Source organism: Salmo trutta, chromosome 28 (genome assembly GCF_901001165.1).
Source record: "Salmo trutta chromosome 28, fSalTru1.1, whole genome shotgun sequence".
Lineage (NCBI taxonomy): Eukaryota > Metazoa > Chordata > Actinopteri > Salmoniformes > Salmonidae > Salmo > Salmo trutta.
In genome coordinates, this window is record NC_042984.1 from 11,232,530 (window position 1) to 11,255,933 (window position 23,404).

General features: G+C 42.6%; 1 protein-coding gene across 3 annotated transcripts in view; it reads left to right on the forward strand.

Moving 5' to 3' along the window:
• Window positions 1-22,976, forward strand: part of LOC115165469 (rho GTPase-activating protein 4) — a 41,440-nt gene extending 18,464 nt beyond the window's left edge. For all 3 annotated transcript variants that reach the window (XM_029718604.1, XM_029718605.1, XM_029718606.1), the window contains exons 3-21: window positions 1,724-1,895; window positions 2,186-2,351; window positions 6,658-6,720; window positions 6,914-7,018; window positions 7,154-7,282; window positions 10,201-10,422; window positions 10,968-11,069; window positions 11,175-11,408; window positions 11,594-11,678; window positions 12,197-12,224; window positions 12,338-12,486; window positions 12,670-12,747; window positions 14,837-14,965; window positions 15,052-15,157; window positions 15,732-15,959; window positions 16,039-16,079; window positions 16,290-16,446; window positions 21,626-21,674; window positions 21,996-22,976. In XM_029718604.1, the coding sequence (XP_029574464.1) occupies window positions 1,724-1,895; window positions 2,186-2,351; window positions 6,658-6,720; window positions 6,914-7,018; window positions 7,154-7,282; window positions 10,201-10,422; window positions 10,968-11,069; window positions 11,175-11,408; window positions 11,594-11,678; window positions 12,197-12,224; window positions 12,338-12,486; window positions 12,670-12,747; window positions 14,837-14,965; window positions 15,052-15,157; window positions 15,732-15,959; window positions 16,039-16,079; window positions 16,290-16,446; window positions 21,626-21,674; window positions 21,996-22,157 (2,405 nt within the window). In that variant the 3' untranslated portion in view covers window positions 22,158-22,976. The remainder of the gene's footprint in view (window positions 1-1,723; window positions 1,896-2,185; window positions 2,352-6,657; window positions 6,721-6,913; window positions 7,019-7,153; window positions 7,283-10,200; window positions 10,423-10,967; window positions 11,070-11,174; window positions 11,409-11,593; window positions 11,679-12,196; window positions 12,225-12,337; window positions 12,487-12,669; window positions 12,748-14,836; window positions 14,966-15,051; window positions 15,158-15,731; window positions 15,960-16,038; window positions 16,080-16,289; window positions 16,447-21,625; window positions 21,675-21,995) is intronic.
• The last annotated feature ends 428 nt before the right edge of the window (window positions 22,977-23,404 follow it).

Here is a 23,404-nt window from a genome sequence, read left to right on the forward strand (position 1 = left end):
GTTAAAGCCTATGTAAAGTTGATTTGTTTCAATGTACCGGTAGGCACCTGCGGCTTATAGACATGTGCGGCTTATTTATGTTCAAAATATATATATATTTTTTATTCAGTGGGGGTGGCTTATATTGAGGTGCGCTTAATAGTCCGGAAACTATGGTAATCTCAGCCCCGGTCCCCACAGGAGGCCTTTTGGTAGGCCGCCATTGTAAATAAGAATTTGTTCTTAAACTGACTTGACTGGTTAAATAAAGGTTAAATAAAAAAAAAAATATATATATATATATATATATATATATATATATATATATATATATATATATATTGTGTGGCTCAAAAGCCCTGAATGACGGGTCGCCACTGTGCACAGCTCATCTTTCATGTTCCCCTTCTCACCACCCGCTGGTTCGTACAACACAGTTCTAGACCAACGCATGTTCATTAGTCTCATCCCACTGGGCACAAACTGGTTGAATCAATGTTGTTTCAACGTATTGTGAACGTATTGTGAATGTGGAATCTACATGGAAAATACATCAGATTTGAAAAAAAGTAATTGTTGTTTTGAGGGTGAAATTTCAACCACAGAATTATGTCATCATGGTAACCAAAATCCACTTCAATCAGTGCAGATGAAGGAGAGAAGACGGGTTAAAGAAGGATTTTTAAACCTTAATACAATTGGGACATGGATTGTGTATGTGTGTCATTCAGAGAGTGAATGGGAAAGACAAAATATTTAAGTGCCTTTGAACGGGATATGGTAATAGGTGCCAGGCGCACTGGTTTGTGTGTCAAGAACTGCAATGCTGCTGGGGTTTTCACGCTCAACAGTTTCTTGTGTTTATCAAGAATGGTCCACCACCCAAAGGATATCCAGCCAACTTGACACAACTGTGGGAAGCATTGGAATCAACATGGGCCAGCATCCCCGTGGAACACTTTCAACACCTTGTAGAGTCCATGCCATGTTTGCCTTCAGGCATTTTTTTAGGGCAAAATGGGTGCAACTCAATATTAGTAAGGTGTTCCTCATGTTTTTTACGCTTAGTGTAGATCCAAGAAGAAATGCTGGAGTGGCTAGCGAAGAGTCAAGATCTGAACCACATCCAAAACCTATGGCAAGATCTGAACCACATCCAAAACCTATGGCAAGATCTGAAAACAAGAAGGCCCGCGCGCGCACTGTTAAAGCGCCCAATTCACCGCTTTACTGACAACGTTTCCATCGCAAACGGATCTTCGTCAGGTCAAACAAAAAAAGATCTGAAAACAGCAGTTGTTGGAGGACACCTCTCAAACATTGAATAATTAGAGTGGTTTGCTGCTGAAGAGGTGCCAAAATTGCCAGTAGAAAGGTGAAGGTGCAGCAAGCTCATTGATGGCTACACGAAGAGTTTATCTGCCAAAGGCCATGCAACCAAGTACTAGCTCTGGGGTTGCAATTATTTTGTCCATGGCATTTGTCTTTTATTTTCTAAATTACTTATAAAATGTGTTCTGCAATGTTGAAAATTCAATAACAAGGTTATTTTAACTTATTTTAGAAGAAATAGTGAATGATTCACGAAAAGTGCAAGGTTGCCAATATATTTGGCTGCAACTGTATACATCTCTCTCCTTACCAAATTTTCTTTCCCTTTCTCTCCCTCCCCCTCTCTTTCCTTCTCTCTTTCTTCCTCCCCCCTCTTTCCTCTCTCTCGCTCTCTCTGTGCTCCCACCCCCAGAGGTGCGTTGTCAGTTGGTGGACCAGTTGAAGGTTTTGGATCTGCAGCTGGAGCAGAAATCTCAGCAGCTTCAGGATCTGACAGACTACCTGCGTAGACGCAGTGAGATAGAAGGAGAGTACGCACGCTCGCTGGACAAATTGGCAGAGAGGTTTACCTCCAAAATCAAAAGGTAAGTTGCTCACAGATATGTTTGTGCTATTTCTGTTACTTGTTGAGTTGGCAGGACAGCACAACATATATGGGACCAGGCTAGAGTTGAGATGGCTTTGTGTCTCTGAATCTACTCTCATGCATGCTACCAATTACATAGGGCTGGTTTCCCAGACACAGATTAAGCCTATTCTTGAACTAAAAAAAAGTGTTTTTACATTTCCCATTCTATTATTTTCCGTTCTAGTAACTAGAGTGGTTAATTTCTATGGTTAAAACATGTCCCTTCCCTGTGCCTCCATCTTTCAGGAAGGAGCCTGGTAGTGGTCAGTCTGTGGCCCAGTGTTGGCTGGTCCTGCTGGCTCAGACCAGACAGGAGAGCAAAGACCACAGTGGTGTGAGTGACAGCTGTAGCACCACCCTCACCCAGCCCCTCACACACTGTCTGGAGATCACACAGCGCCTGGCCAAGAGGGTACTGCTCTATCTTCATTTGATTCATTTAGCCAGGATAGTCCACTCAGTTACACTTGCAACTGTTTTCCAGGGAGTCCTGGGGAATCCTATCTCTCTCTATTCTGTCTCTGTCTCTATTATCTCTATTCTGTATGTATCTTCTGTCTCTATTGTCTCTATTCTATATGTCTCTATTCTCTGTCTCTATTATCTATATTCTATCTCTACCTCTATTCTATCTCTCTCTTCTATCTACAGTTGAAGTCAGAAGTTTACATACACCTTAGCCAAATACATTTAAACTCAGTTTTTCACAATTCCTGACATTTAATCCTTGTAAAAAATCCCTGTTTTAGGATAGTTAGGATCACCACTTCATTTTAAGAATGTGAAATGTCAGAATAATAGTAGAGAGAATGATTTATTTCAGCTTTTATTTCTTTCATCACATTCCCAGTGGGTCAGAAGTTTACATACACTCAATTAGTATTTGGTAGCATTGCCTTTAAATTGTTTAACTTGGGTCAAACATTTCAGGTAGCCTTCCACAAGTTTCCCACAATAAGTTGGGTGAATTTTGGCCCATTCCTCCTGACAGAGCTGGTGTAACTGAGTCAGGTTTGTAGGCCTCCTTGCTCGCACACACTTTTTTCAGTTCTGCACACAAATTTTCTATGGGATTGAGGTCAGAGCTTTGTGATGGACACTCCAATACCTTGACTTTGTTGTCCTTAAGCCATTTTGTCACAACTTTGGAAGTATGCTTGGGGGTCATTGTCCATTTGGAAGACCCGTTTGCGACCAAGCTTTAACTTCCTGACTGATGTCTTGAGATGTTGCTTCAATATATCCACATAATTTCCCTGCCTCATGATGCCATCTATTTTGTGAAGTGCACCAGTCCCTCCTGCAGCAAAGCACCCACACAACAATGATGCTTCACGGTTGGGAGGTTGTTCTTCGGCTTGCAAGCCTCCCCCTTTTTCCTCCAAACATAACGATGGCCGTTATGGCCAAACAGTTCTATTTTTGTTTCATCAGACCAGAGGACATTTCTCTAAAAAGTAGGATCTTTGTCCCCATGTACAGTTGCAAACCGTAGTCTGGCTTTTTTATGGCGGTTTTGGAGCAGTGGCTTCTTCCTTGCTGAGCGGCCTTTCAGGTTAAGTTGCTATAGGACTCGTTTTACTGGGGATATAGATACTTTTGTACCTGTTTCCTCCAGCATCTTCACAAGGTCCTTTGCTGTTGTTCTGGGATTGATTTGCACTTTTCGCACCAAGTACATTCATCTCTAGGAGACAACGCATCACCTTCCTGAGCGGTATGATGGCTGCGTGGTCCCATGGTGTTTATACTTGCGTACTATTGTTTGTAAATATGAACGTGGTACCTTCAGGCGTTTGGAAATTGCTCCCAAGGATGAACCAGACTTGTGGAGGTCTACAATTTGTTTTCTGAGGTCTTGGCTGATTTCTTTTGATTTTCCCCATGATGTCAAGCAAAGAGGCACTGAGTTTGAAGGTAGGCCTTGAAATACATCCACAGGTACACCTCTAATTGACTCAAATGATGTCAATTGGCCTATCAGAAGCTTCTAATGCCATGACATAATTTTCTGGAATTTTCCAAGCTGTTTAAAGGCACAGTCAACTTAGTGTATGTAAACTTCTGACACACTGGAATTGTGATACAGTGAATTATAAGTGAAATCATCTGTCTGTAAACAATTTTTGGAAAAATTACTTGTGTCATGCACAAAGTAGATGTCCTAACTGACTTGACAAATCTATAGTTTGTTAACAAGAAATTTGTGGAGAGTTTTAAAAACTAGTTTTAATGACTCCAACCTAAGTGTATGTAAACTTCCGTCTTCAACTGTATGTCTCTTCTATCTATGCCTCTATTCTGTCTCTATTCTGTCTCTATTTTATCTCTGTCTCTTCTATTGCTGTCTCTTCTGTCTCTTCTATGTCTCTATTCTTCTATGCCTCTATTCTATCTCTGTCTCTTCTCTATTCTATCTCTATTCTGTCTGTCTCTTCTCTCTGTTTCTCTTATCTCTATTATATCTCTGTCTCTATTCTATCTCTGCCTGTCTCTATTTTGTCTCTATTCTGTCTCTGTATTCTATCTCTGACTGTCTTTATTGTCTCTATTCTCTCTGTCTCTATTGTCTCTATTCTATGTCTGTTTCTATTGTCTCTATTCTATATATATATATATATATATATATTGCCTCTATTCTGACTTTATTTGATCTCTTTTCTATCTCTTTCTCAATTCTGTCTCTATTCTATCTCTGCCTGTCTCTATTCTATATGTCTCTGTCTCTATTCTATATCTATTGTCTCAATTCTGTCTTTACCCTGTCTCTATTATGTCTCTATTTTCTATTCTATATCTGTCTCTATTCTATATCTATTGTCTTTATTCTGTCTCTATTATATCTATGTCTCTATTGTCTATATTCTATATCTGTCTCTATTCTATTTCTCTATATTATGTCTCTATTCTCTCGGTCTCTATTCTATCTGTCTCTGTCTCTTCTATCTCTCTCTATTCTGCCTGTCTTTATTGTCTCTATTCTTTGTCTCTATTCTTTGTCTTTATTGTCTCTATATTTCTCTCTATCTCTATTGTCTCTTCTGTCGCTATCGCTGTCTATATTCTACATCTGTCTCTATTCTGTCTTTATCTATTGCCTCTATTTTGTCTCTATTTGATCTCTGTTCTCTCTTTCTCAATTCTGTCTCTATTATATATATATCTATTCTATCTCTGTCTGTCTCTATTCTATATCTGTCTCTGTTGTCTCTATTCTATATCTCTATTTCTATATCTCTATTGTCGCTTTTATATATATGTCTCTTCTGTCTTTATTATATAGTTGTCTCTATTATATTTCTGTCTCTATATCTCTGTCTCTATTGTCTATTCTATATCTATTGTCTCAATTCTGTCTCTATTCTGTCTCTATCTATGTCTCTATTGTCTATATTCTATATCTGTCTCTATTCTATTTCTCTATCTGTCTCTATATTTCTGTCTCTATATCTCTGTCTCTATTGTCTATTCTATATCTATTGTCTCTATTCTGTCTCTATCTATGTCTCTATTGTCTATATTCTATATCTGTCTCTATTCTATTTCTCTATCTCTATTATGTCTCTATTCTCTCGGTCTCTATTCTATCTGTCTCTCTCTTCTATCTCTCTCTATTCTGTCTGCCTTTATTGTCTCTATTCTTTGTCTCTATTCTTTCTGTCTCTATTGTCTCTATTTCTCTCTCTCTATTGTCTCTTCTGTCGCTATCGCTGTCTATATTCTACATCTGTCTCTATTCTGTATCTATTGCCTCTATTTTGTCTCTATTTGATCTCTGTTCTCTCTTTCTCAATTCTGTCTATTATATATATCTCTCTATTCTATCTCTGTCTGTCTCTATTCTATATGTCTCTATTCTATATCTGTCTCTGTTGTCTCTATTCTATATCTCTATTTCTATATCTCTATTGCCGCTTTTATATATATGTCTCTTCTATCTCGGTCTCTATTATATAGTTGTCTCTGTCTCTATTATATTTCTGTCTCTATTATATCTCTGTCTCTTTTCTGTCTATTCTATATCTATTGTCTCAATTCTGTCTGTATTGTCTCTATTATATCCCTGTCTCTATTCCGTATCTGTCTCTATTCTGTATCTATTCTATCTCTGTCTCTAGTATATATTGTCTTTATTCTATTCATGTCTCTATTCTATCTGTCTATTATATTTCTCTCTTTTCTGTCTCTATTCTATATGTATTGTCTCAATTCTGTCTCTATTCTATTCCTGTCTATGTCGCTATTGTCTCTATTATAATAATGTCTCTATTCTGTCTCTGTCTTTATTCTGTCTATTATATCTCTCTGTCTCTATTCTATAGCTGTCTCTATTCCATATCTCTCTCTGTTCTGTATATGTCTCTATTCTGTATCTATTATATCCCTGTCTCTATGGTCTCTATTCTATTTCTGTCTCTATTCTATATCTATTGTCTCAACTCTGTCTCTATTTTCTCTATTCTGGCTCTATTCTGTATATATTGCCTCTTTTCTATCTCTCTTTTCAATATCTGTCTTGATTCTGTTGCTATTCTCTCTCTCTATTATATTTTTGTCTCTATTCTATCTCTGTCTCTATCTCAGTCTCTATTCTATTTGTCTCTTGTCGCTATTCTATCTCTGTCTCTATTCTGTCCCTGTTTCTATTCTATATCTGTTGTCGCTGTTCTGTCTCTATTATATCTATCTAACTTATTGGTTGGTTTCTGTATTTCCAGACTAAAGATGTCTGTAGCCAGTTACAGGATGGGCTGTTGAAGGTCAACACAGAGCTACAGACAGTAAGTCCGAAATTTTTGACAAGTTCAGGAAACAGACACCATTCTAGAAAACAAAATATGGCATATATAAAAAAAAGAAAAAAGGATATGGTGGGATGTAAAATAGTCGTCTTGGTATTTGCGTGATGTGGCGTGTTGATGGATGTTCTCTGTGTGTGTGTGTGTGTGTGTGTGTGTGTGTGTGTCTCTAAAGGCGTGGCGGACCTACTACCAGTACCACTCAGAGTATGAGTCTGCAGAGGGAAAGCTGAAGGAAGCAGAGAAACAGAAGCAAGGAGCTTCTAAAAAGATTGAGAAAGTAAACTCTTCTTCTCTGAAAAACACTCCTCGCATCCCTTTTTCTAGTCTAAATGAGTTCAAGTATGGAGATGTGTGTGTTTATGTGTACATGTGTTTACTGTATGTGTCCTACCTCATTCCCATGTGTTTACAGAGACAGTGTAAAGTGCAGGAGATTCAGCTGAAGTGCACTAAGGCTCGTAATGACTACCTTCTCAATCTGGCTGCAGCCAACGCTTCCATGAACAAGTACTATCTCCAGGACATCTCCTCACTCATGGACGTAAGTGCTGCTTCACAGCCACTGACAGTCACCATTGTCTATTGTCTTAATAACCTTTTACTGCAGTGGGCTAAATCATGTTCACAGAGTGTTTCTTAAACAAAAGTATACACCTCACACACATGGTTATGGGTTTAAAGAAAGAAGACCCCTGTACCATGTCAGATATAGAGTTGAAATGTATTACATTTAGAGTTTACATCCCAATATTACACTTTATATACACAGTAAATGTGGAAAGTATTCAGACCCCTTGACCTTTTTCCACATTTTGTTACATTACAGCCTTATTCTAAAATGTATTCAATTTGATTTTTTCCTCATCAATCTACACACAATACCACATGATGACAAAGCAAACACATGTTTTTAGAAATTTTACAAAAATGTATAAAAAAACTGAAATATCACATTTATGTAAGTATTCAGACCCTTTACTCAGTACTTTGTTGAAGCACCTTTGGCAGTGATTACAGCCTTGAGTCTTCTTGAGTATGACACTACAAGCTTGGCACACCTGTATTTGGGGAGTTCCTCCCATTCTTCTCTGCAGATCCTCTCAAGCTCTGTCAGGTTGGATGGGGAGCGTTGCTGCACATATATTTTCATGTCTCTCCAGAGATGTTCGATCGGGTTCAAGTCCGGGCTCTGGCTGGGCCACTGTCACGAGAATTTTCAATCCCAATGATGTTAACAATCACTATAGCTTTGACCAATTCCCCCTAGGTTGTAAAGTTAGGGTTAATAATAATTAGGCAAAGTCCCAGATATCTGCAAAAGGTTGGTTCTTTATTCAGAGAAAGTTCTCAAGTACATTTAGAGACTTGTCCTGAAGCCAATCCTGCATTGTCTTTGCTGTGTGCTTATGGTCGTTGTCCTGTTGGAAGGTGAACCTTCGCCCCAGTCTGAGGTCCTGAGCGCTCTGGAGCAGGGATCAAGGAACTCTCTGTACTTTGCTCCGTTCATCTTTACATCGATCCTGACTAGTCTCCTAGTCCCTGCCGCTGAAAAACATCCCCACTGCAAGATGCGGCCACCACCATGCTTCACCGTAGGGATGGTGCCAGGTTTCTTCAAGATGTGACGCTTGGCATTCAGGTCAAAGAGTTCAAACTTGGTTTCATCAGACCAGAGAATCTTGTTTCTCATGGTCAAGAGTCTTTAGGTGTCTTTTGGCAAACTCCAACGGGCTGTCGTGCCTTTTACTGAGGAGTGGCTTCCGTCTGGCCACTCTACCATAAAGGCCTGATTGGTGGAGTGCTGCAGAGATGGATGTCCTTCTGGAAGGTTCTCCCATCTCACAGAGGAACTTTGGAGCTCTGTTAGAGTGACCATTGGATTCTTGGTCACGTCCCTGACAAGAGTACTACCCTGTGTAAATTGTCTATTGTCCTAACCTGTGTAACTGAACTTAACATTGGTAGTATAAGGAAGACACTTAAAACTAAAGCCAAACATTTAATTACAGGGAACTCACAACTATACACTGTAACGGAAAACTGTAAATTATACAGTAATTTTGAGTATTATCAACAGTAAAATACAGTAACATTTTACTGCAGCATACTGTACATTTTGGTGCATTGTGGGAAAAGGTTGTGGTCGGGGAAAGAATTGCTGTATTTAGAATGGTACTGTAATTCCACCTTATAGAATACAGTACCGTACTTACTGTATCTTTGTAGTGCCAATTCTGACTCCCTGAGTCAGAATGCTGTACCAATTTAAGTCCTATGTGGTTATAGAGCCCCATAAATTTAAAATGTATAGGGGGCAGATTGGAATGGCAACAAGTCTTAAACCTAATGGTTGAGCATTTTACCATGCTCTTTTGGTCTGTTTTGCCCTGTTGTCGCTGCCTGTGCTGAAGCCTTTGTTAAGCCCTCTAGAAGTTAAAGTGATATAAAACACCAAATATTCATTAATATGCTGTAATGTGTTAACATGTCACCTAGCAGCCAACCTGCTTGCACCAATCCCTTGTAATTACAGTAAAATACTGTGAAATACAAACCCCTCCCCAAAAATAAATGTTATTCATTCATCCAAATCTAATCAAATTTTATTGGTCACATACGCGTGATTAGCAGATGTTATTGCAGGTGTAGAAAAATGCTTGTGCTTCTAGCTCCGACAGTGCAGTAAATCTAACAAGTAATATCTAACAATTACACAACATATACCCAATACACACAAATCTAAGTAGGTATTAATTAAGACTATATACATATACATACGATCAATGTCAGAGTGGAACGGACTAAGATACAGTAGAATAGTATAGAATACAGTATATACATATAAGATGACTAATGCCAGATATGTAAACATTATTAAAGTGACTAATGTTCCATTATTAAAGTGGCCAGTGATTTCTAGTCTATGCCTAGAGGCAGCAGCCTCTGTGCTAGTGATGGCTGTTTAACAGTCTGATGGCCTTGAGATAGAAGCTGTTTTTCACTCTCTTCATTCCGGTTATGGAAGCATTTCCTTTTTTTTTACAGTATAATACAGTACATTTTACAGCATTGTACTGTGTGATTATTAGACAGTACTTGCTTTGATACTGTATATTACAGTAGGTCTACCGTAATATGAAATACAGCCTTTTACTTGCCACTGAGCTGCCTGTAAATTATTGTCAAATTCATGGCAACATTACATTTGACATAGTCATTAAGCAGATGCTCTGATCCAGAGCGACTTACAGGAGCAATTAGGGTTAAGTGCCTTGCTCAAGGGCACATTGACAAATGTTTCACCTAGACTGCTCGGGGATTCAAACCAGCAACCTTTCGGTTACTGGCCCAACACTCGAGGCTACCTGTCGCCGGCAACCCCTTTACAGTGTACACATAACAGTGTTGGAACCGAATCAATACAGTACAACACCTGCAACAGTCCCATCTCTCCCTCAGTGTTCAGACATTGGCTACCACCTTTCTCTATCCCGTGTGCTACGCTCCTACCTGTCCAGCCGCTCCCGGGCCCAGCAGAACCTGAGTGGAGGGCTGCAGCAGCTCCACACTGCTGTGTCTGGACTGGACCAGATTCAGGACAGAGACAACCTGCTACAGACTCACACCAACACCTTCTGTCTACCCCTCCGCTTCCACTACCAGCCACACGAGGGTGACCAGGTAGAGTGGGTGGGGTGGGGAGTGTCTGTGTGCGTGTGCTTTTATTTTCTGTAACTATGTTTAAGAATGTGTGGGTTGTGTATCTGGATGTCATGTGTCTTTGCTCCTACCTGTCTGATATCACCTGATTCTCGCCTGTCCCTGTCCCTCTCTCTGTCCCTGTGCCTGTCCCTCTGTCTGTCCCTGTCCCTCTGTCTGTCCCTGTGCCTGTTCCTCTGTCTGTCTCTCTGTGCCTGTCCCTCTCTCTGTCCCTGTCCTGTCTGTCTCTGTCCCTGTCTCTGTGCCTGTCCCTGTCCCTCTCTGTCCCTCTCTCTGTGCCTCTCTCTGTGCCTGTCCCTCTGTCCCTCTGTCTATCTCTGTGCCTGTCCCTGTTTCTGTCCCTGTGCCTGTCCCTCTGTCTGTGCCTGTCTGTCCCTGTGTCTGTCTCTGTCCCTGTGCCTGTCTGTCTCTGTGTCTGTCCCTGTGTCTGTCTCTGTCCCTGTGCCTGTCCCTGTGTCTGTCCCTGTCTCTGTGTCTGTGCCTGTCTCTGTGCCTGTCCCTGTTAGGTGTGTGAGGTGAGTGCAGAACAGGAGATTAGGTGTGAGATGGAGACCAGGTTCCAACAGCTGCAGTCAAAGCTCACCGGGTTCACTCAGGAAACAGAGGAGGTACAGTCCAATCAATCAATCACATTTCTAAAGCCTTTTTTCATCAACAGTCATTTTATATTGGAACAAAATGGATTAGATTATGTTGACACTCCATCCACCCAGGCAGGTAAGAAGCTCCAGGCGGCCCGCTCGGCCCTGCTAGAAGCTATCAGTGATGATGACCTGGATCCTCCACCCTCCAGCAACCAGACCCAGGGCCCCCAGGTCCATCTCCAGTTCCCATCTCAGAGCCAAGGTCAGGGGGGAAGCAGTGAGAGCCTGGCCAGCAGCAGTAGCAGACCCAGTCTGGCCAGACGGAGAGCCAACCTGCAGGAGACTGAGGCACTCTACTGTGCTGTGAGTCATTATTACACTGATCTACGCAGGCCAACAGTAGTTCACTGTAATAGTGGTGGTTATGGTAACGATTGTGGTGATGGTTATATTAATGATGAGAATGAAATGCAAGTAGATGATGATGATGATGATGATGATGAACATTTTCATCATCATGAAGAGTTGTGTTTTATATCTTCCCTCAGAATGTGAAGGAGTATCTCTGTAAAAGCTCTCTGGTATCTAAACTACAGGCCAAACATGATCTGCTTAAAGTGGCGGTTGAGAAAGGTACAGCATATTAACTACTTCTGTAATAAACACAACTGTTCAACATGACTTAGAGCCCCATCAGGGCAGTACCCAGGCGTGGGGTTTTAGTAAGGTCTGGAAGGGGGTAGCTGTGCAGTCATTCTCCGAGTCGTTTGTTTGTTTGTTTGTTTGGGTGATGTCTGTAGACGCGGCAGGCGTCGTGGGATGTTTTAAAATTGCCTTTTGCAAACACACTGTCAGCAGCGTGTCTAGTAGACTAGTTGAGTCCGGAGCCGACTCGGAGCTGGGCTAGTCCGTGTCACGTCTCAGGCCCTCAGCCTGTGCACCGAGAGGGTGGAGATGGCCGTTGGAGAGGGGGGGCAGGAGGGGCAGGGGAGGCAGGCGGGGCAGGCGAACATAACGAACAAACCACTGTTCATGATTCCACTCGTTCACACAGAGGCAGGCTCGATTACAACCCAACTGTCATTGTTGTTATTTCAAATCTCAAATCTAGCTGTTATTATCTTAATCATTGCTTTTTCTTCCCTTCCTAGCTGAACCAACCAATGGTCATCAGACCAGGTAGAGTTATACATTCCTCTGTAAGGCCTTTATAACTGGCTCATAAGAGTGACATAACAGTTTAGTGCACTCTGCTATACTCAGCTGACTAGAGGTGTCTCCACCCCCTCCAGGAAGTTATTGCGTGTGAGGAGCAAGAGTCAGCCCAGCGTCCAGTACACCCACAAACTCTTCACCGGAGACATGCTCTCCTTCATACAGGCATCAGGACAGGAGATACCTGTAGTGGTGGAAAGCTGCATTCGCTTCATCAACCTTAACGGTGAGCCATTGAAACAGCCCAGCAGAACATACCTTATCATCTTAGCTTGGTACATATCCATCCTGATATTGTGTGGAACATGTTCCTGCCAGAACATGCACCTGGAACAAGATGCTCTGCTGTTGCACTGTACATTACAATGTCTTCATGTCTGTCTGTCTGTCAATCCATCCCATACTGTAGGTCTCCACCATGAGGGTATCTTCAGAGTACCAGGGTCTCAGGGGAAGGTCAACAGTCTGAGAGATGCCTTTGAGCGAGGTAGGCCTGTCTGCTGTCTCCTGTCTGCTGTCTCCTGTCTGCTGTCTCCTGTCTGCTGTCTCCTGTCTGCTGTCTCCTGTCTGCTGTCTCCTGTCTGCTGTCTCCTGTCTCCTGTCTGCTGTCCCTGTCTGCTGTCCCTGTCTGCTGTCCCTGTCTGCTGTCCCTGTCTGATGTCTGATGTCTGCTGTCTGATGTCTGCTGTCTGATGTCTGCTGTCTGATGTCTGCTGTCTGCTGTCCCTGTCTGCTGTCCCTGTCTGCTGTCTGTATTTCCTGTCCGTATTTCCTGTCCGTATCTCCTGTCTGCTGTCCCGGTCTCCTGTCTGCTGTCCCTGTCTGCTGTCCCTGTCGTCTGTCTGCTGTCCCTGTCTGCTGTCCCTGTCTGCTGTCTCCTGTCTGCTGTCTCCTGTCTGCTGTCTCCTGTCTGCTGTCTCCTGTCTGCTGTCTCCTGTCTGCTGTCTCCTGTCTGCTGTCTCCTGTCTGCTGTCCCGGTCTCCTGTCTGCTGTCCCGGTCTCCTGTCTGCTGTCCCGGTCTCCTGTCGGCTGTCCCGGTCTCCTGTCTGCTGTCCCGGTCTCCTGTCTGCTATCTCCTGTCTGTATTTCCTGTCCGTATTTCCTGTCTCCTGTCTGCTGTCTCCTGTCTGCTGTCTCCTGTCCCAGTCTCCTGTCCCGGTCTCCTGTCTGCTGTCTGGTGTCCCTGTCTGCTGTCTCCTGTCCGTATCTCCTGTCTGCTGTCTCCTGTCTGCTGGCCCTGTCTCCTGTCCCGGTCTCCTGTCTGCTGTCTCCTGTCTGCTGTCTCCTGTCTGCTGTCCGTGTCTCCTGTCTGCTGTCTGCTGGCCCTGTCTGCTGTCTCCTGTCTGCTGTCCGTATCTCCTGTCTCCTGTCTGCTGTCTCCTGTCTCCTGTCCGTATCTCCTGTCTGCTGTCTCCTGTCTGCTGTTTCCGTCTGCTGTCCGTATCTCCTGTCTGCTGTCTGTCTGCTGTCTCCTGTCTACTGTCTCCTGTCTGCAGGCCCTGTCTGCTGGCCCTGTCTCCTGTCTGCTGTCCCAGTCTGCTGTTTCCGTCTGCTGTCCCTGTCTCCTGTCTGCTATCTCTTGTCCGTATCTCCTGTCTGCTTCTCCTGTCTGCTGTCCCTGTATCCTGTCTTCTGTCCTGGTCTGCTGTCCCCATCTCCTGTCTGCTGTCCCTGTCTGCTCTCCCTGTCTCCTATTTTTATCTACTGTCCCTGTCTTCTGTCTTTATCTACTGTCCCTGTCTTCTGTCACTGTCTCCGGTCTGCTGTCCCTGTCTCTTGTCTGCTGTCCCGGTGTGCTGTCCAGACTGCTGTCCTGGTCTGTTGTCCCTGTCTCCTGCCTGTTGTCCCTGTCTCCTGCCTGTTGTCCCTGTCTGCTGTCCCTGCCTGCTATCCCTGTCTGCTGTCTCCTGTCTGCTGTCCCTGTCTCCTGTTTCCTGTTTTTATCTCCTGCCTGCTGTCTCCTGCCTGCTGTCTCCTGCCTGCTGTCTCCTGCCTGCTGTCCCTGTCTCCTGCCTGCTGTCTCCTGCCTGCTGTCTCCTGCCTGCTGTCTCCTGCCTGCTGTCTCCTGCCTGCTGTCTGCTGTCTCCTGTCTCCTGTCTGCTGCTCTAGCTTCATCTAGTGCAGACCTGGGTTCAACAAGTCGCTCTTCTCTTTCAAATACTTTATTATATCATATTGTGTACATATTCTATCACAACCAGTTATTACTATGCATATATTTTTTTTACTGACTTATATTTTTGATTTGACGTTTGATTATTATTGATATTAATACTGAACTGTTGAGGAGAACTTGCAAGTAAGCGTTTCTCTGCACCGTTTATACCTGCTGTATCCTGTGTATGGGATGAATAAACGTTCTTTTTATTTAGCTGGCCTGGCACAATGGAACCAATGTTATAGTCCCAAAAATGCAAACCCAGGCAGGCTCAATTGAACACGCAAAGTATTTGAAAGAAAACAAATCAAGTACTATTTGAACCCAGGTCTGGTATCTATCTAGTGAAGCCATAGTCCTGTGCTGTAGTGTTGATCATTAATAATGGTGGGCAGTGTGCCCTGGGCGTTCCCTGTAGGAGAGGACCCTGTGGCAGACAGCAGGTGTGACTTGGACTCGGTAGCAGGAGTACTGAAACTCTACTTTAGAACCCTGGAGAACCCTCTCTTTCCTCAGGACAGCACCGCTCAGCTCCTGGAGTACGCACGTAAGTCTGTGCATGTGTATGTGTTTATTGTGTAGGTTTTCATATGCTTTTTCTGTTCATATCTTTCTTTGTTGTAAACCTTCCAGAGATTGACAACGAGACGGAGAGAGCAGCTAAACTCAAATCAGTCATCTCCTCCTATCCAGCACCTGTCAGCACCGTCATGAGATACCTCTTTGCATTCCTCCATCAGTGAGTATCCCTGCTCAAACACGTTGGTTTCGGGCACAAATATCAAATCAAATGTATTTATATAGCCCTTCTTACATCAGCTGATATCTCAAAGTGCTGTACAGAAACCCAGCCTAAAACCCCAAACGGCAAGCAATGCAGGTGTAGAAGCACGGTGGCTAGGAAAAACTCCCTAGAAAGGCCAAAACCTAGGAAGAAACCTAGAGAGGAACCAGGCTATGAGGGGGTGGCTAGGAAAAACTCCCTAGAAAGGCCAAAACCTAGGAAGAAACCTAGAGAGGAACCAGGCTACTGCACGGTATGTCCAAGTCTAGTGCTTTGTCCATGTCATTTTCAAGGGGAAGTAACTATAAACTTACCAGAAAGCTGTCTGTTCAGAGAAGAGGAAGTCAAGGAACCTCAGAGAGAACCAGATGTTTTTCTTCCTTAAACAAAGTTAGGTTACGTCCCAAATAGCACCCTGTTCCCGATATAGTGCACTACTTTTGACCAGGCCGTGTCTGAGTTCTTCGGTATGAACTTAAACTGTCAAATTTCAGCTCTGATTATTTTGTTTTTATTCTCTCCCCCCCAGTGTGTCTCAGTACAGCGATGAGAACATGATGCAGCCCTATAACCTGGCTGTGTGCTTCGGCCCCAGTCTGCTACGAGGGGCGCAGGATGATGATGTCGTTACCTTGCAGCCTCAGATCAACTCCCTGGTGAAGAGCATCATCTTACAGCACGAGAGCATCTTCCCCAGCCTGGCCGAGCTACAGGGACCAGTGTATGAGAAATGCATGACGCTGCAGCAAGACGACTGGTGAGAGACAACACACGGACAAATGGACAGCGACCTAGACACACACACACGATGGTGATGGTCTGTGTTTATTTTGCAGTGAGGAGGGAGAAGGGGATTCAGAACACCACACTAAAGAAGGTAAAGGGGGCCAGCTGCTATCTTCATCGTTGTGTGTTTTGAGAATCAATAATTTGACTCTGAGATATTGTTTGTCCCATCTATGCTTTATGAGAAACATTTCTCAACTATGGATGGAAACTATCCAGCTGGCTAAATCTGACACATTTACAGAAATGTTGATTGATGTGCATTGTCCCAGTGAAATAAATGTAATAACTCTTGATCCAGAGTCTGAGTCAAAGGGGGAGCGATCTCGAGCCAACAGCAGCTGCAGTTCAAGACAGTCCCCAGTAGGGGGCACTGTGACCCCTGGAGGAAAGATCACCTCACAGTTCCCCATAACCCCACAGGGATGGCCCCTCTCCCCTGGATACATAAGCAAAGAGTAAGTACCATCAAAGATACTTCGGTAACACTTCATTTTAAATGGTCCTTATTAAATAAGTAATTACACTGTAACAAGTATTGTCATTTATCGTAATAATTCATAGTACCCTGTACTAACAACATGCAACTGGTGGTAATTGTAACAACGAATTCTTGTTACCATGCTTGTTACAAATGTTAAAGTTTCCGCTAGCATCCCAACGCACCATTTTTCAGCCTGTGTTTAACCATGTTATAAGTGGTAGCCAATTGAAAACAAACCACTTTGCTGTAAAGGGCTCTGGAGTCCGATGCCCAGGTCCAGCTTTTGTTTGAAATGCATGGAAGCTTATCAGCGTTATGGCAGAAACAAGGGGTTTACATCCAAAATGTGTTTAAATTGTTAAAACATTTATCTGTGCATTTGACCTGGATAGCAACAGTAGCTAAGGACGACAGGGCTTGACAATGGGTGAATGAATTTATTAAGCGTCAATCAAACATCTTTAACACATGAATAAATAGTTAAGGCAAAAATTGTGAGATGGTCATTCAGTGATTGCCAAATTGTGAGCGTTCTTGGTTGAATAATGGTTTATAAATTCACTTAAAATGGTCAACCTCTTATTTCATCATGTAACCTAGCAAGGGTTTTTTACGGTTGAAGAATATTCTCACTTTTGGATGGGATGCATTGGGGCACTTATTTATTTATTCTAGGAATTAAGGCATCACATCAAGATCTCCACAACGTGCTCGAAATAACGACCTCAAACTCATACTGACAGTGCGCAAAGAACCCGGATCAAGTAGAAGGTTATGTGCAAAATCCAGACATAAGATGATTGCCGCAAAAGAAACAGTGTTGTGGAGGAGACAAAAATGTCCACAGAGGAGAGATAAGGTAGGTTTTCAATGCAATTGGTTTTGCTTTTTGGATACAGAAATTGTGTGCTGGACAATTTAGCATAGGTAGTTAGCAAGCTAGCCTATTGTTGGCTAGCAAGCTGGCAAACATTAGCAGCCATTTTTGGTAGGCCTACCAACTCGGGTGGCAGGTAGCCTAGTGGTTAGAGCGTTGGACTAGTAACCGAAAGGTTGCAAGATCGAATCCCCGAGCTGACAAGGTAAAAAATCTGTCGTTCTGCCCCTGAACAAGGCGGTTAACCCACTGTTCCTAGGCCGTCATTGAAAATAAGAATTTGTTCTTAACTGACTTGCCTAGTTAAATGAAGGTAAAATAAATATGCTGGCTTGCTAGTTAACATACAGAATAGACTTTCCATGCCTTGACAGATAACTTTAGCTAGCTAGCTAGTTAGCTGAGCTCAATGGTCTTATCTTCCCTGAACCTTGTTCTCAGTACGGTACCCAAAGATAGGGTTTTACGTGAGACACACCCAGCATATTAACATTAACAACCTATTAGTAGCTGCTTTTCAATGTAAACACTAGCTAGCTTATTAGTGTTAGCAAGCACCATTATTAGTATAATACTAGCTGGATAACACAACTAGGTAGCCATGCCTACCTATAGGCCTAAATCCTAATTGATAGAAACATGGTGCTGATGACAGCAGAGATATTGGAGGAAGGTCTGTGATGATAGCTAGCTAGCTAGCAGGCTAATTGTACAGTGTCTTTGCTAAATTGTCATACATTCTTCCTCTCTACTAGCTACAGATTGTAGGCCAGCTAATGTGATATACAGTGCATTTGGAAAGTATTCAGACCCCTTGACTTTTTCAAAATGTTACTTTGCAGCCTTATTTTAAAATTGATTAAATAATTATTTCCCCCCCATCAATCTACACACACTACCCCATAATGACAAAGCAAAAACAGGTTTTTAGAAATGTTTGTTAATTTATTAAAAATTTAAATGGATATGTTATTTACATAAGTATTCAGAGCCTTTTTTATGAGACTCGAAATTGAGCTCAGGTGCATCCTGTTTCCATTGATCCATCCTTGATGTTTCTACAACTTGATTGGAGTCCACCTGTGGTAAATTCAATTGATTGGACATGATTTGGAAAAGCACACACCTGTCTATATCAGGTCCCACAGTTGACAGTGCATGTCAGAGCTAAAACCAAGCTATGAGGTCGAAGGAATTGTCCGTAGAGCTCCGAGACAGGATTGTGTCGAGGCACATATCTGGGGAAGGGTACCCAAGCATTTCTGCAGCATTTAAGGTCCTCAGGAACACAGTGGCCTCCATCATTCTTAAATGGAAGAATTTTGGAACCACCAAGACTCTTCCTAGAGCTGGCCGCCTGGCCAAACTGAGCAATTAGGGGATGCCTTGGTCAGGGAGTTCACCGAGAACCCGATGGTCACTCTGACAGAGCTCCAGAGTTCCTCTGTGGAGATTGGAGAACCTTCCAGAAGGACAACCATCTCTGCAGCACTCCACCAATCAGGCCTTTATGGTAGAGTGGCCAGACGGAAGCCACTCCTCAGTAAAAGGCACATGACAGTCCGCTTGGAGTTTGCCAAAAGGCACCTAAAGGACTCTCAGACCATACAATACAAGATTCTCTGGTCTGATGTAACCAGGGTTGAACTCTTTGGCTTGAATGCCAAGCGTCACGTCTGGAGGAAACCTGGCACCATCCCTACGGTGAAGCATGGTGGTGGCAGCGTCATGCTGTGGGGATGTTTATCAGCGGCAGAGACTGGGAGACTAGTCAGGACTGAGGGAAAGATAAACGGAGCAAAGTACAGAGAGATCCTTGATGAAAACCTGCTCCAAGCACTCAGGACCTCAGACTGGGGCGAATGTTCACCTTCCAACAGGACAACAACCCTAAGCACACAGCCAAGACAATGCAGGAGTGGCTTCGGGACAAGTTTCTGAATGTCCTTGAGTGGCCCAGCTAGAGCCAGGACTCGAACCCCGTTGAACATCTCTGGAGACACATGAAAATAGCTGTGTAGCGATGCTCCCCATCCAACCTGAAAAGACCTTGAGAGGATCTGCAGAGAATAATGGGAGAAACTCCCCAAATACAGGTGTGCCAAGCTTGTAGCGTCCTACCCAAGAAGACTCGGCTGAAATCGCTGCAAAAGTTAACATTTTTGCTTTGTCATTATGGGGTATTGTTTGTAGATTGATGAGGGGGGGAAAAACGATTTAATCAATTTTAGAAGAAAGCTGTATTGTAACAAATGTTGGAAAATGTCAAGATGTCTAAATACTTCCCGAATGCTCTGTAACCCAAATATGTTGGTGTCCATTACTGGGCGTTACAGGGAAGCCCCATACAAACCACCACCATTGATTATTTTTCTTCAACTAACCTGTTCTTGGTGATACTATCTTCATTCTTGATTCTGTGAACTAAGTTTTCTTAGAAATAAATATCTGTTTCCAGTTGCAGGTGGTTCTACAAAAAATATAAATTCAGAAAGATAAATCCATGTTTTGTATCGCGTGAGATATGACTCTTGCATATGTGTGTAGATCTTTGTTTTGGTTGCACCGTGTGACTTCTACACATGGCCGCGTCGCATAGAAACGACTAGTTCCTACAAAGATGCAGGGAAATCCTAGATGTGCGGCAGCTAAGATGGCGAGGAACCTCCTGGAATGGCACAAAACATGGATTTAATGTTTCTGAGTTTTCGCTGTTTTTTTGTAGAACCACCTGCAACTGGAATAATGCATTTCTAAGACACTCTTTTCACCAAATCGACAACGAAGAAAGTATCTCCAAATGCAGGTTAGTTGAAAAATCTATTGTGACGGTTTGTATGGGGCATTCCTGCAACGCTCAGCAATGGACATCAAAAATCTTTGTTCACCTGATAATGTGATATAACCAATCTAGAGTTACTTCTCTACCACAGATTCCCACAAGATCGCAGACTCCACGATGGGAAAATACTCACAAGAAAGAATCAAGACATGCACGTTGTCGATTTCCATTGTTACTTGTAAATGTTAAAAAGGGAGAAAACGACAATCCTGTTCTCTCTGAATTAGCTAGCTACTGTAGCTAGGCTACTTACCATACAGATAAGTCACCACTATTAAAATGGTTATTTTATCTTAACTACTGCTGTACACACCTTTTTTATATTCATACACTGTCCATAATGTCTATGCACACCATCATATACAGTACATATATATTTATACTCCTGACTCCTTAACATTTTTGGATTTGCATGTATTGTTATGTGTTACTGCACTGTTGGAGCTAGGAGCATTTCACTACACCCGAAATAACATCAGCAAAATATGTGTACGTGACCAATAAAATTAAATTTCATTTATTGAGTAGGCCCGTATCTTTGTTTACTCTAATTAATCAAATTATTAATCCAACAATAAAAGTCCGTATTTTGTAAGAAATGTAAAGCATAAAGTTAACTAAAGTAGAAGCCCATCTTTTGTTTGTTGTCATTTGGTAATGAGTAGAAAGTAAGTATATGGTAACGTACTATGTACGTACACATTCATTACAAGTAAGTACCCCTCACTATACACTTCATTTGAGTAACCCTCACTATACACTTCATTTGAGTAACCCTCACTATACACTTCATTTGAGTAACCCTCACTATACAGTTGACTTCATTCATTTTAACACCTAGTGATTTCATTGCACTCTGTGGTGTTCTGGTGGGTTTATCCTCCCACTTGGATGGTAAGGAGGTTCAGGTTGTCATAATAGGCAACATACAGTCATTTTGAAGAGTGTGCATTCACAGGTAGGTAATTAGAACCTATTGAGCCTCCAACCTTTCTAATCTCGGACACCCAGATTAGATCTGGCCAGGAGAGATTACAACCTTGTGACAGTTGTTACTGAATCGGATGAGAAGAAACAAAACACTAAATTGGTGCATTTAGTGGAAAACCTGCCCATTTCTAACAAGCATGGTTACAAGCATTTGTTTCACCTCTGTAATAACAGACTGAAATGACCACCAGTTGTGTGTTATTACAGTAAACTACAATACTACTTAGTGTAATTACACTGTAATAATGACACTTCACCTATTACTGAAGTAACATGTACCACCGAGTCTTTAACCCGTACTGTAACTTAGATAGTAACATCTACTCTGCTATTCACAGGGTATATTGACTTGTTATGCTAGTAGTTTTTTAGCCTTCATTGTCATAAGTTGTAGTGATCTAAATAAACCAAAGCGTTTTACCTGAAATCTCTGTTTTTTCACAGAGCCCAGGACCAGTCGTCCAGTGAAGACATAACAGTTCAGGTTGACGAGGTCTGACATGTTTTTCATTAAGCTCATATTTAAATCATTTCTCTAATTTACCAGCAGGAGCTGTAGCAATTACTGTTCTCACTATTGAACTCACTAAGCGTACACTAATGAGATGTAAACTGCCACGCTAGAGGGAGTCAACTCAAGAAAAACATCTCTGTCCTCTTCTCTTCATCATTGTCCCCTTCTCCATCTTCGCTTCCCTTCATTGTCCCCTCCCTCATTCCCTCTTCTCTTCCCTTCATTGTTGTCCCCTCTTCCCTCATTCCCTCTACTCTTCCATTCATCATTGTCCCCCTCCTGCCTCTATTCATTTCATAGGAGGTCTGCCGCCAGATGAACTCTGTCTTCAAGGAGCTTCTCTCTCGACAATCCCTCCCTCCCTCCTCCTCCACATCCTCGGTCACCTCATCCCCCTCTTCCCACCCTCCGCCACAGCAGAAGAAAGGAGGGATTGGGTGGAGAAGGGAAAAGCCTGTTTAGATCAGGCCAATTGGACTGACAGAAAGTGAGAGGGGACCAGGATAGATGGATGGATGAATGAATATATTAATGAGGAAATGAACGGGTTAGAGACGAAACTCGGACGAGAAGACACACGGGGGCGATGGAGAGTGACTCAGAAGACACACGGAGGGGGGCGATGGAGAGTGACTCAGAAGACACACACGGGGGCGATGGAGAGTGACTCGGGCTGATTGAATGATTGTAGGTGTGGGATGACAGGTTGTGACAGCAGCCTTAGTGTGATTACAGATGGCTGGATTAAATGAACCACAGTCAGTTCACTGTACTGTACGTGTCTGCTGTGCTGCTCAGACAGCAGCCTCCATTGTGGAGCCTGTGAATAGACAGTCACAGACAGACAACGTTTGAATTGTACTGTGAAGCCTTTTGTTAGTGTGTTTGATACAACACAACCCTAACCCCCACTCTGATTTTTCACTCTATTCTCCACATGCCCACCCATGAATTTAATGCCCACCCATGAATTTAAAAGCGTTGGATTGTTGGATGCATTAGCTAGTGTGTGTACAAGGGCACACTAGGACACATGTTGAGAATCAGGACCCAGGACAATGTTAACTAATCAACAGCATGAGTAGATTTATCATAAGGTATTTTATCCACAATAACTTGGAATGTGCACTGCTGTATCCTCATGCGTGTGGATGGATAAACCATACTACTGTTATTTTTAGAGAATCAGTGATGTACATCATGTACTTGCCAAAAATGTGTGCGAGGATAAACTATATGCTCCAAGAAAAGTGCTTTCCATAAATGTTGAACTTTCAAAAACCATGTGTCTGTCTATATTTATGGTCGCATCCAAACGCTAATTCTTTATTAACATATGAAAAGCCCATTCTACCTGTGCCAATGAGATGTCTCATCCGTTACTGAGTCTCTAAGAAACTGATAACAATCAACTGTGAATTCTAACTCGGATTAGTTTCATTCTCTCAGGGATAAACCGTTTCGAGATAGTTCTATTATACTTTATATAGTTTTAAGGATCTAACCATTGTTTTAATAGACTTGTATTTAGAATTAGTTCAAAATGTCTATTATTACTGTAGGTATGTGTTTTACATGTTACAGGACAAGGAGAAGCCTGTTGCAGTTAGACATTGTCTCACTAGATGGCAGCATCAACACACAGGATGTTGTACGCATGTCATATGTTCTTGGATAATGGATGTTCTAATGAGATAAACAAAGGGTGG